General features: G+C 41.5%; 1 protein-coding gene across 1 annotated transcript; it reads right to left on the reverse strand.

The window, feature by feature from the left end:
* Positions 1 to 928: 928 nt before the first annotated feature.
* Positions 929 to 14,044, reverse strand: CMPK2 (cytidine/uridine monophosphate kinase 2; the record flags this gene model as incomplete). Its single annotated transcript, XM_008051838.1, has 5 exons — positions 929 to 1,038; positions 2,472 to 2,705; positions 9,521 to 9,722; positions 11,963 to 12,077; positions 13,748 to 14,044. Coding segments are annotated over 5 exons (957 nt in total), but the record flags the coding sequence as incomplete, so codon positions are not given.

The raw sequence follows: 14,044 nt of genomic DNA on the forward strand, positions 1-14,044 counted from the left end.
ATTTCAATTAGTGAATCATAGCCCCTACACTGAGGAAATACATGATAAGAAGATCAATATAAATAAATTTCTGGATTGGCCAAGTGAAATGCATCCAGTTCAGTGAAAAAAAGCTCATATTCAGAGCCATATTTTAGAGAAAAGGAATGTAAATAAGCAAAATATAATCCAGAGAAAATTGGTGTATTTGCAGTTAGAGCATCTTGGGTGACTGTCGTTATATCTGACTCTGAGGCTCTAACCCAAAGGACTATCTAGGCCAAAGGACTATCTAGGGGTTCTGATGTCTTCTAAGATCGATGCCTTCTTTGTGTGTGTCCCTTACCCTTAAGTGGCTATGTAGGAGTGTCCTTGGGCAGCCAGGACACACAGACAGGTACTGCAGGAACACTGGGTTCTACGATCTGGGACTGAGGGAAGTGCACGAGCCCATCATAATGAAGTGCAACCAGATTTGGAAAAAGTTCACTATGGGCACGTCAAAACATCATCAGTGTCCTGGTGTAGGAGAAAAGGCTTCAGGGGCTCCCATTTATTTGGAAGAGCTTCCCAGTTGCTTCTGTGCACCTGATGCTTCCTGAATATGTCAAGCCCTCCAGAAATTTGGTGGTGATGGAGGGGAAAATATGTTCCAAGAAAATCTTGAATAAACCAGGCAGAAGACCATTGCTGCCCTCTCTTTGGAACATGACCAGTCTCAAGCTTGATAGGTCTATCAGTCAGAATAGAGAACATAGTTTGCAGTAAAATTAAGATGCCAACTCTCCTTTTCTTTTTTCTTTCTTTTTTTTCTTTCTTTTCTCCACACAATATGCCTGTACAACAGAGATCTGGGAACACTGCATAACAAATGATGAGCTTAGATGTTTCAACAACATCTGATCCAGTACGATGTGGCATCTAGCCAGAGTAAGTAAAATTAATTACAGCTATTTTTGAATTAGGCTTAAAATCGTCTGCAGGACCTTTTCTCTGCAGGGGCTGGCATCAACCTCGTGGCAATCAGGATTCTCCATCCGCCGGTAGGACATTTCTACCCTACGGACAGGTAAAACAAAAGGAGTTGGTCTACTTTTTAGCACAGTTCTTCATGCTAATGTTATTTTCCTACCATATAAATATAAACAGCTTGAAGCAAGCTCCTCATCTCATTTATCTCACCCCAACTAGCATTGCTCACAGAAGACACTGATGCATTTTGTTTAATAAATGATACATTAATAATAACATCTAGCACTTGTTGAATACCTATTATCTGCCAGGCATTAGGCATTAGCATGTTTCATGATTTTTCTCATTTAATACTCAGGGGAGTAACCTTAGGAGGAGAACTACTGTCATTGCCATTCTGCAGAGAAAGTCACTGAGGCTCAAACAGTTTTGGTAATTTGCTTAACGTCAAATTCCTCCCCCGTCTGTGTCCTGGATGATTTCCACGCAAGCCAAAATCCTTAGCACATACATTGTTTTCACTTATGACTCTACGAACATTTCACCAAGATTGACATCTCCTTTACATGCTATCCAGCTATGATTATATATGGAATAATGAGTGCCTATTTAGTCATGGAAGCACTATATCATTCTATGTAACACAGAGACCTCAGACTAGATCACCTGTACCACCATCTCTACTTTACCACTTACTACTAAATGAACTTTTCAAATTTCTCATCCTTTCTGTGCCTTAGCTTTCTTAACCGTAAGAGAAGGACTGAAATAATACCTTCCTTGCAAGCTTGCAATGAGGCTTAATTTAATTAATACAAATAAGTTGTTTAGCATAGTATCTTTCCACCCACCCAGTAATCATTATCATTTAAATTATAACATGACTATGTTATGATATCAATGACATTATTGTTTAGTTATATAAAACATTTACACTTCTGTTTTGGTTTTCAGTGCTGTAGAAGTGATTCATGCTCAGCCTTCAGGCAAGAAGCCTGGCCAGACTCTCTTCTGCTATTGTGCTCATAACTTTCTAATTAACACAAACACATTGTCTTCAAAATCAGAAAGATCTTGACTTTAATTTCAGTTTTACTACTTAATAGCTATGTAAATGTACACAAATCACTTAATCCTTTGAGCCTCAGTTTTGTAAACTATAAAATATGGCTGTTTTCCTTTAAAAGATGTTTTAGGAATACACATCATAAGTAAAATGAGTTCATTATCTAGCACTCTGTGTCCATTATATCATAACTGGGGAAACTGAGGTACAGAGCCACTTACTGTTCACGCTGTTACTGGCACAGCCAGGACTGATCCCTAGTCAGATATTCATCACTTTAAAATAACAGTGCTGTAACCCTGTGGTGACAAGCCCAAGAAGCTAAAATAACTTGCCTATTCCATTTGAAAACTAGGAATAATGTCCTTTCCCCACATTCCTAAAGCTTGTGTTAGTGACTCGCCTCTCTCCCTGCAGGGACACCTATCACTCACATAGCATTGGAGACACCTACTTTTGACGAAATATGCTGTTGGCCTCGAGTTCTGCTTCTTCTCTGGTCTTCTCCATGCCCCGGCCCTGTAGCCTCCGTACCCTCTCCTCGGGACTCAAGGTGAGCAGCAGGACAAGGTCGGGTTTGAGCAGGTCCTCTGGCCACTGGTATACAGGGTGATGGGCTGGGGGCAGGTGCTGAAGACCTCCACTCACCTCAGTGGCTATGGCATAGGTGGCTGTGCTGTGCCAGTACCTGAGAAGAAAGGGAGCAGTGAATTCTCTGTGGAAGAAGTCAAAGTAGCATCTGATAATCAACTGCTGAGGATGCTAAAACCAGAGCTGGTTCTGGGGGAGTTTTTCTTTTCTTTTCTATTTTTAAGACTAGGTATACAAGTGGTCAACATACAGGTAGAGTTTGGACCTCCCTTTGGTCCCCACTTCACCTGGTTTGTGATCAGGTACCCTTGTTGATATTATGCCCCCCTCTCTCCCCTGGTAGTTTCCCACTACTCCCAATCCTTTTCTCATAGTAGTACAGCAAATATTCAGGGTCCACTTAAGAGTGAGAACATATGGTACTCTGTTTTGTTTCTGTGATAGATCACTGAGTATTATAGACTCTAAATCCATTCAAGTTACTGGAAAGTCCATCAGTTTGTCTTTCATTATGGCTGCATACTATTCCATCATGTATATGTACCACATTTTGTTATCTAGTCCAGTTTCGATGGGCAACATGATTGGTTCCGTGTTTTTGCTATTGTGAATAGTGCCACAATAAACATGCATGTGCAGGTATCTTTTTGGTAGAATGATTTGAGTTCCTCTGGGTATATTTCCAATAGGGGAATTGCTGGGTCATATGGAAGGTCAATTTCTAGTTCTTTCAGATACCGCCACACTGTCTTCCAGAGAGATTGCACTAGTTTGCATTCCCATCAGCAGTATAGAAGCGTCCCTTTTTCTCTGCATCCTGGCCAGCATCGGTTGTTATTTGTTTTATTAATGATAGCCATTCTTACTGGGGTTAGGTGGTATCTCAATGTGGTTTTGGTTTGCATTTCTCTAATGATGAGTGAGGCTGAGCACTTTTTCATGTGCCTATTGGCCAGTATTGTCTGAATTAAATAAAATTAAATTTTTAAAATAAAAACTCATAAAATATTAAAAATTAAAATAGACAAGAGCAATTATGCAGTTGACTCTTCACACAGCTACATTTACCCGATTAAAACTCCCATTTCTTGTGAGCTTTCACTGTGGCATCTCTTTGACCTGGCTATATGCTTTCTTCTATGAAGGAAGGGTTAGTGGCAGGGAACAATAGATCTGCTTGGCAGTTCATTTGTATTTAATGCTGTGTCTTGGTCAAATAAAAACCTGGCAAGCCCATGTCAGTGCCTGCCTTGCTTTAAAATTGAACTTGCCAATGAAAGTCATGTTCTGGGAACCCTGAGCTAGAACCTCCACTGTCCTTCCCAAGGTTCCAGCTTTCTTATCAGGCATCAGTAACAGTCAGGGAGATGAATAAGCCTACACAGATCTACAATAGTCCTCCCTGAGCAAGTCAGCCACCCTTTCTGTTGGTTGTTTTTTTTTAAATGCTTGTGGTGGGGAGGACAAAATCATTACCATAAACAAAAATAAAATCAGCCATCCATGTTTAAATGCCCGATGGCTTTTGAAGACCTATAGGAAAAAGCACAGTCTGCTAGGGAGTCCCAGAACATCCTTCCCCTCTGTACCTGGGTCTGTCTTCATACTTTTTCCTCTGAAGAGAAACATTCTTAATCAACATCATTCTCCTCTCCCTTCAGATTACAACTCCTAGGAAGCCCCCAAGAAGAATTCATTGTTTCTTCCTCTCTTCCGGACTCCTTTCATATTTAGTTCTGTTGAACTCCTTAACACAAATTATAACTAATTGTACAGGAATGATATCTTTTGTCTCCTCCATTAGATAATTAATTCCTTGAGTGGGAAATCTTTTTTCAGTCATGCGTATCTGGCACATAATAGGTATGCAGTAAATGTTCTTTGGATGTATGAGTGAATGAACAAACTAGAACTATTTCATTTATTGGCAAAGTGTATTACACTCTTGTATAATAAACTGTTCGTATTATACTCCAATTTTAATGATTAAATGCAAAACTTCACATCCCATATCAGAGGACTATTACCTACAACAAATATTTATCATAAACATCGCAATGTAGAGAAGTACCCATGGCCCCACTTCGTCTGTATTTTCAAATTACCCCCTTCAATTATTTAAAATCTTAAACTTTTGATCACTTTAGACTTATACTTCTTTCCACAGTGCAAAGGACACAGTGGTGTCTCCATAATAAGTTCACTGTCTTATCCAAGTTGGGCACCATCTTGCCTTCTGCACCTGTTTGCTTCATAGATGTAAGTAAAAGTCACTTGAGCCGTTATAGTCTCCATTTACTCATCAGGAAAATGGGAATCATGCAAGCTTTGCTTTCCTTCCAAAGTTGTGGCATATACAAAGTGCTTTTAAAAATTATCATACTGACATTATAAGATAATATCTAATTCTTATTGGATACTGGTTATAACTAAAGCTGCATCACTTCAAATTATGATAATACAACACAGGCAGTACTAAAAAGGACAAAAGTAAAAAAACTCACTTGGAAGTTGATAAAACCTAATACCATCCATCCTTTAAAGTCCTGTCCACCTCCAAAAGTGTCCTCCAAGAACTTCAGGCCACTGTCACTGTCAGCTCCTTTGAATTATGCCTAGATACCTTCCTGTGTATCACCTAGGGTCTCTCTGTCATCCAGGCTGGGATTCAGTGAAAATCACAGCTCACCAAAGCCTCAACCTCCTGGGCTTATGCAATCTTCCTGCCCCAGCTCCTTGAGTAGCTGGGATTACAGGAGTACACCACCATCCCAAATTATTATTATTATTATTATTATTATTATTTGTATTTTTTAGGGAGTCGAGGTCTTGCTATGTTGCCTAGGCTGGTCTTAAATCTTGGGTTCAAGAAATCCTCCCACCTCAGCCTCCCAAAGTGTTAGGATTACAAGCATGAGTCACATGTCAGGCTAATTTTGTGTATGTGTGTATGTACAGACAAGATCTCCCTATGTTGCCTCTCAAACTTCTGAGCTCCAGTAATCCTCCCAAAGTGCTGGGATTACAGGCATGAGCCACCACACCCAGTCTAATTTCACCTTTTCTATCAGATTAATTTTGTCCCCCATGGTCAATAAATACAGACAGGAGGTGAGTTTTCTTTTCTTGGCACTTAAACTACAATTTGTACCATGTTCTGCACATGCTTTACATTCACTAAATTAAATACTCAGATACAAATACAAAGGCTGATATCATCCTAATTTAAAAAGTCTTCTTTCTTGTAGAAAAACCATCAGCAAGAATAGATTTTTAAAGATAATAAGGGTGATTAACCACCATTACCATCAAAAATTATTCCATCCCCTGTATTTTTCAACTAGATGATGGTGTTGTCTAAAATGGATTTCATTAAAATCTTTAAACATGAACAAAATCACCAAGACAACAAATAACTGCTCTTTTCTATTCATCTGACAAGGTGATAGAGTATCTCTATAAAAAGCTAAATTGCAGACAATTCACAGACACAAAGAAGAAAAATCAAGGGAAGAATTAGGAACCTGTTTTCTATAGAGTTCTCTCATTGACAACACTGCTACTCATTTTAAATAATCATACCCTTGGCCATCAATTTCATACTCTTTCCACTATTTAGTATTCTCCAATCCTGCTATCAGGGAAACCACATTAGTTCAAATCAAATGCAATTTGCCAACACATTATACACAGCTTATATAATAATGCTTTATATTTTAATAGCAATTTGCTGTTTTCAGAGCACTGCCACATGCATCCACCCATCAGGTATTTGTCACTAGTCTTGACAGCAGGCAGGGAAAAGATCATAAATATCACCATTTAACACACAGGAAAACTAGGAGGCAGAGCGTGTAAGTCCCTGTATTCAAGAAGAGGGTAGTGCTGCTTCAGGATTTGTGGCATTCTATGAAATAATGTACTCGGTGAAGTCACACCCTATGAGAAAAGTCATAGATTTTTCTCTTGAAATAAAGAGAACTGTATCAAAAAAGATATCAAATATGATAGCATTGGGCATGTTAACAATAGAGCAAAAAGATTCTCCAGGCAAAGGTGTCCTACAAAGTCACAGTATTTTCTATCCTTCTCAGTTCCTCCTAGGATTTGTGCTAACTTTGAAATAATTACTTGTCCGTCCCTGTGCCCAAACCCACTGCATCCTCAAAGTTAAAACTACCTACTGGCCATTAGAGCTTAGACCATAGCCACAGCCTTCTAGCTGATTCCATCTGTTTTCTTTCTTTCCCCTAAGCCCCCACCAGCACATACTTAATTCTCTATAGACACTCCGGGTGGCCTCTTCATGGAATATTTCAGAAAAGTAGAAAAGTATACAGAGAATGGTACTATTTCAAGAAAAGAATAGAAGTTCTGTGTCCAGATACAGTAAATTAGTTTTTAACTGGTCAGATTACCTACCAGGAACAAATGGAAAAACTAGAACAGTCCATATTAAAGCCTAGCAACACTAAACATGGACCAGACTGTGAGTCATAGGGAATTTGCAAACCCTGCTGTGGGGAGGAGAGGAGACTCAAAATTATTCCAACCCCTTAAGAAAATGTTGCGCAATGCCTACCAAAGCTGAACACCCACAAACTCCATGTCTCTGCAATTCCACTTCTAGGAACCTACACAACAGAATTGCATGCATACGTGCACCAAAGGTGTGTAAAAAGAAGTTCATGATAACATGGACAAATCTCAAAATCACATGGGGTATGAAAGATGTTGGATGAAACAGTACTCCTTACTGAATATGCAGTGACATTATGGGCAGTTCAAGAACAGGCAAAACTGTCACTTGGTGATGGCAGTTGGGGCAGTGACTATCACTGGGAAGGAGAATGGGCAGTGATTTGGTGGGGGAGGGAGAGGGTGCAGGAGCTATGGCAGGCTCTCATTCTAGATCTGAGTACAAGTGACTTAGCTGTGTGCGCTTCTGGGAATTCCTTGAGAGTTACATTGATGATTAATGCTCTTTTCCAAACATGTTCAATGCAATTGCTTGCTTTTCCAAAAATAAGTAAAACTACACAGAGAATAAAACGTATGCTTGAGTAATGTTAAGAAATAACCTAATTGCAATTGAAGCCCTTCTGGGCTCATCAACCACATTCCTTTCTACTTTCCAGAGGACAGCACTCCTCAATCTGGTGTTCAAGATGCTTTCATCTCTCTCTTTTCTGTGCACATAAAAGAAACATCTTCCTGCAACTTGACTTTTTCACTCAACATTACAGTTTTCTAATGTATGCACACTGCTGCATTCACTTGTTCATGTTGAAGTACAGTACATCATATGATAAGTATACTAGTATTTATTTAACCTTTCTCTTGTTGGTGAGCTCTAGGTTTTCCAAATTTTTCAGCAGTATGAACAAAGTCAAAATAAACTCTGGTGAGTGTTTCTTCAGTAGGGGAAGGTAATCTTCTACTTGGCTACATCTTCTAAAATTGCTTTCTAAGTGACTTCCAGTATGTATCTCCCACGGCATCATGTAAGAGTTTCTATAAATCTATGTCATTCCTAGCCCTGTATGTGAGGAAACTTTTAATCATAGCTGTTTTCACTCACCTGTTGGGAGCAAAATGAAATCTCTTATTCCTGATCTGGGTGATTTAAGCTTCCCTAGTGACTTTAGCAAGTGTTAGTGATATGCTTGCCATATCCTTTGTTCATTGTTATAGTATCTTTAAGGTCATTTCTTTTGTGCAGACTTTTAAAACATATATCTCTCTCTATGTCTGAAACATTTCAATGCTCCACGGTGCACTCAGAATAAAATCCACTCTTTGCTACAGCCTATGGAACCCTACTGATGTGCCCCACCTTACTCTTCCCCTCATCCACTGTGTTTCCAAAACACTAACATTTTCTAGTCATCATAGATGTTAGCTTCCTTCTGTCTCAGCTTTGCTCTTGTAGATCTTCTCTCCTCTGTGCATTCTGTTACCCTGAAATTTTCACATCTGGTTCTTTTACATCAGCCCTTAGACTAGTGATGCCTTCTCAGACAGGCCTTTCTGAGCCAAATCAAGTGGGGCTTCAGTCATTTTCTAGCACAATACTTTAACTTATCCGCTTTCTAGCATTTATCATGCTCTGATTTTTATTTATTTATTTATTGAGTCAAGTCTGTGTCACCTAGGCTGGAGTACAGTAGCTCACAGCTACTGTAGCCTTCACAAGCTGGGTTCAGGCAATCCTTCTGCCTCAGCCTTCCAAGTAGCTGAGATTACAGGTACAGCTAATCTGGCTAATTTTTTGATTTGCTGTAGAGATGAGGTCTCTCCAATTTGCCCAGGCTGGTCTCAAACACCTGGGTTCAGGCAATCCTCTCACTTCCACCTCCCAATCTATTTGTTCACTTGATTATTATTTTCTCCCGCAAGTCTATGTTTACTCCAGAAAAGCAGGGAGTTATCTATCTCATTTACCATTGAGTCCCCTGGCTTGAGAACAGTCTTTGGCACACAGTAGGTGCTCAGGAAGTGTTTGTTGAATAAGTCAATGAACAAATGACTTGTTCATGTTGAAGTAGATTCAAGAAGCAGAGACTTTCACTAATTTCCCCTATATGCGATTTCAAGTCAGATGCTCCAGCAAGTTACTCAACCTTTATAAGATCTATGTTTCTCATCAGTAAATTGATGGTAACATTTAGATCCACCTACCCAAGTTATTTTTACAGATATTCGTATAATGTATATAATACTGTCAGTAAATGCTAGGCACTGGTGCAGGTAATTAATAAACCATAGACATTATGCCTCGTAGTATCATAATACAGTTTAACTTAAACACAATTGGGTACTTGCATATATATGTACACACATACAACACACACACATGCACGCTTATACATTAGGGAGAAAATGCCTAATACAAGGCATCTTTATACCCACCTGTCTACAATCACAGGAGATTTGGTAGATTCTTTAGCTATTTCAGCAGCCACAATATAATTGCCCAAAGAGTAAAAAGCTCTTCTAATGATAGTTGGCTCATCATCAAAAATGTTTCTCCACTGGCCAATGCAAGAGGGCGGTGACTTTAAGAGGACAGCCTTGAGTGCATCTGAAACCGACTGGGTCACTGTGGTTTTACCTGCAGGTCAGACACAAGGCACAGCACATCTTAATTTCACAGCCACCATATTACACCTGAAAGCTAATATTCAATTAGAGCAAAGAAATTATTTCAACTTGTAAATCAAAGGAAATAAAAATATGATTCCTTATATCATATGGTTGCAGACCCATAAGAACTCAGGATTCCTCTGTTTCATATTACAATGCTTGGAGGAAAAACTCTGGTAAATGATAAACTCTGGTATAAGGGTCCAGATACCAGGACTCCTTTAATGTGCTAATTTTATTCCCAGCCCTCTTGCCATGCCATCTACTTTCCGGACAGTCTCTCTTCTTACCCCATCGATAGTTGATCCATCTTGGAAGAGAAGCCCAAGTCTGGTGTCCCCAGTGACTCTCCTCACCCCTCCTCTCTTCCTCACTTGGTCACATCCTGTTCCCGTTCTATTCAGTCCCTTTCCAATCTCAACCCTGGTTCTATCACTTATTCCTGGTCTTGCTCCTTTGGGCTTGGCTGTGAGCGATTTTGTACCTGACTTTAGACTGCAGCTCCCTCCTCAAGGTATGGCTCAGTTTTGCCTCGCTTTCTGACTCCTCTTTGTACAGCCTCAGGTGGCAAGCTTTTCCAATTCCTAGGACTCATCTCGTACTTGTTGTTAACTGCTGCCTACAGTACATAATGGGTGCTGATGAGAATCTAACCTACTCAAGGACACTGCAGTAGCTTCTCTGAGCACCTCAACTTAATTTTTTCCCTCTACCACACACTTAACACTTTATTGCAAACTATTTATTTTCTTGATTTTTTTCCTTGGGTTGTCCAGATAGATCCTACAGTAGCTACCTTTTCTCAGCATCTACTAGGAGCCACACACTCAGCACACATTATGCTTCTCACTCTCTCAATGACCTTGCAAAAATAATTACATTTAATAATCCTACAATTGAAGAAAATGAGCACTGGAGAAGTTAATAAATTTACCCAAACTCACCCTGCTGACAGATCTGAACTCAAGATGCAAACATATGGCAGATGGAATCACTAGCTCATGTTCTTTTCACCATTCTATGCAATATCTCCTTAGAAATTTTGTACGTGTAGATGCAGGTGTTAAGGCTAAATTTTGTGTTTCATGTAATTCCAGCTAATCTAAATTAGTGCAAAGTACAAAATAAAGAGCCAGCAAAACACACCAGCTGAAGGCCAAAAATTGTTAAAATTCCCTGTATAGCTGAAAAAAACTATGACTGGACTCAGTACAGTCCACACACTCAAGTGATGACAGCTGGTCTCCCTGAAGGCCAAGGATATGAATCCCCTGAATTGAGAACAGTCTTTGGCATAGAGTAGGTGCCCAATAAGTGTTGAATAAGCCAATGAACAAGTGAACCGCTGAAAGTAGAGATTCATGAAGCACAGACTTTCATTATTATCCCAATGTGTTATTTCTAACTCAGACATTTCCCAATCATTCAGATGGAGCCAAGACAGCCAACACGAGCCATTGCCTGGACCCCATTTGCCTGATTGTGTACACAAAGGGCCCCTACATGGAAACTGCCTTCTAGGTTATGAAAAATCAAGTCTGCACTCCTCAAGCTGACACAGGGAGGAGATACTCCTGTGCTGAACCACATGGATTCCCATCTTCTCCAAGATCAACACTCTTCTCGATGTTTCCTGCTCCATTGCAGCAATACTTCTTTTATGCCATGGTCTAAATATGGGCATGCCCATTGTATTTTGACATACGTTTGAAAGCTCAGAAGATCTTTTTCCTCCCTTTCATTTGCTAGTTCTTCCACATTTTGCTCCAAAAGGAACTCCTGAGCTGCCTGCAGTTCCTGGACACACCACACTGGTTCCAACCTCTGCACCTTTGCTTGTACTATTTCTTCTGTCTGGAAGACCTTGTCTGTTTTATCACTTGTTCAACTCCTATCTGTACTTAAAACACAATCCAGGAATCACCTTTCACCGTGCACTCCGTATCCCTTAACCCCCACAGAGGCCAGATTCAGTGCCCTTTCTGTGTCCCACCAGAGCATGGAGGCTGGGCTTTCCCACACCTCACACCATTTCATATTGAAGGTCTTACTCCTCTTTGCATCCCAAGGCCTGCCCAGCACAGGACCCGTCACAAAGTAGAGGCACACATGAGGCTCCCTACAGAGTTGGATTTGGCAGTGATTGTTTCTATGTTTGTAATGATCAGTTCATATCATTGCGTATAACTGAAAATAATAGCCTCTTACCGGTGGCATCCAGTCCTTCGATGGCAATAACCTGGAACTTTCCTTTCTGGACCTGCTTTGGGCACTGGTCCACCAGGTTAAGCACTTCCCGGGCTTCAGGAATAAAGGGTGTACACTGTAAAACAACATCTATCCATCAGCAATGAAGCTATGGGGGTTTTGGAGAAGCCATATCTAAATCACCATGGACAAGATTACAGACTAGCAATAAGGCCTGAGTTACAATGAACACCATACCAGGATGTAGAATTCAAAGTATTCTGAAGCTGGGATGGGCCAGATTCCTTCATTTTATATTGAATAGCTGAGGCTCCGAAAGGCTGTCCCTGTCTGGATCACTCAGCCTGCAGCCCTCACTGAGCAGCCTCTTCTATAGGAGGAAGTGTAGCAAGGCACATCATTGCAGTGTTCTGTAACATGGAACCACAGGCCTGTCTAGAACAGTGTGTCACAAGGGTGGGGAATCAGCCACACTGTGGACTCTGAAAAGAGCAGTTGGCATCTGCAGCATGTCCTTTTTTAACTCTCAGGGAGGTAAGGAAAGAGCCAAGCACAGCAATCATGAAGCTAGCAGAGTTGCGTCCTCCTGGAAACTCAAAGTTTCTAACTGTACATTACCTCACTGCCTGCTCACAGCATCTCCATAGCCAGGCCCAGACACTTATTTATTTATGTGCTTACTCTGAGCTAGGCAATCTTCTGTGTGCTTTACAAGTATTAAGTATTAATGTTATTAGTATCATCTTATGAATTAAGGTAGCTAAGGCAAAGAAAGTTGATGAAACTCTCTGAAAGGGACACCATTAATAAATGCCAGAGTATGAATTCAAACCCAAGTCGTTGATCTTGCATACTAATCTGCTCTCCGCCCCTGTCCCACATAAGGCTGTAAAACATATCTAAGATCCACTGGCTGTCGTCCTCAGGAGGCCAAATCTAGACACCCCAGACCCGCCCCACCTGTAGTCAGAAACAATCTTCAGTATCACTCCTTGAGCACCTGCTATGAGTCAGAGGCTTCCTTAATCATCAGAACTGCACTGCAAGATGGAAATTTCACAAGTGAAAGTGAAAAAACAAAACTTAGAGTCATTCCATCACTAGCACAAGGTTCATAGCCAGTAAATAGTTAGGCACAACATGTACTTTCTACACCTCAAGATCCTTGAGTGGTGGTCATCAGCAAACAAACTTACTTCCCAGACAACACTGTCTTCCCCCATGCCCAGAACCCTGTTGACTTCCTCCTTAGTCTTTCAACACACATTTGGAGCAGTCTCGCACCACTTGGTGTTGGAATATGTTCCACATCAGGGTGGAAGTACCCTGCAAAAGAGGCCGAGCTTGGTGGGTGACTCAGCCTGTAATCCCAGCACTTTGGGAGGTCGAGGCAAGTGAATTGCCTGAGCCCGCGGGTTCGAGATCAGCCCAGGCAATTTGGCGAGTCCTCGTCTCTACAATAAATAAAATATTAGCCAGGCATGGTAGCGCGCCTGAGTCCAGCTGGTAGAGGCTGGGGTGACCCTGAGTGTGCCTCTGCACTCCAGCCTGGGCGAACGGAGTGAGACTCCAACTCAAAAAATTAAAATTAAAAAAAACCTGAAACAGCCATCATGTCGATTACAGATTCTGGCGACACCTTCCCTAGCTGATTTTTTTATTCCTGATTTGTGAACGGGGCGAAAACAAACCAGCCGGGCAAGAAAGGTCAGCTGCTTTGTCCGTTTCTCTGGTCTAGAGAGCCCAGATGCCACACTGAGAGCAGGAAAGGAACAGAAGTCTTACCTCCTCCAAAACGGCCCGGGCGGCCTCTCGGTCTGGGAAGACCACGGAGTCGGGCAGGTCTGGCACTACCGGGTGCAGCGGGGGCTCCGGCGCGGGCACGACCCGTGCGCGGCCCACTGGCAGCCACTGGCCGTCTTGCACGGCCCAGAGGTGCTGCCACAGCTGGCCTTGCGGGTTGGCCTCGAACTCGCCCAGATGCGGACGCGGCGCCTCCTGGCACGTGGTCAGCAGTTCCAGCAGAGCGCTCCGGGTCTCGGGAGCTTCGCTGGGGTCGCGCAGCAGGAAGCCGTGCTGCGC

Source organism: Carlito syrichta, unplaced genomic scaffold (genome assembly GCF_000164805.1).
Source record: "Carlito syrichta isolate Samal-C Ts95f unplaced genomic scaffold, Tarsius_syrichta-2.0.1 Scaffold237439, whole genome shotgun sequence".
NCBI lineage: Eukaryota > Metazoa > Chordata > Mammalia > Primates > Tarsiidae > Carlito > Carlito syrichta.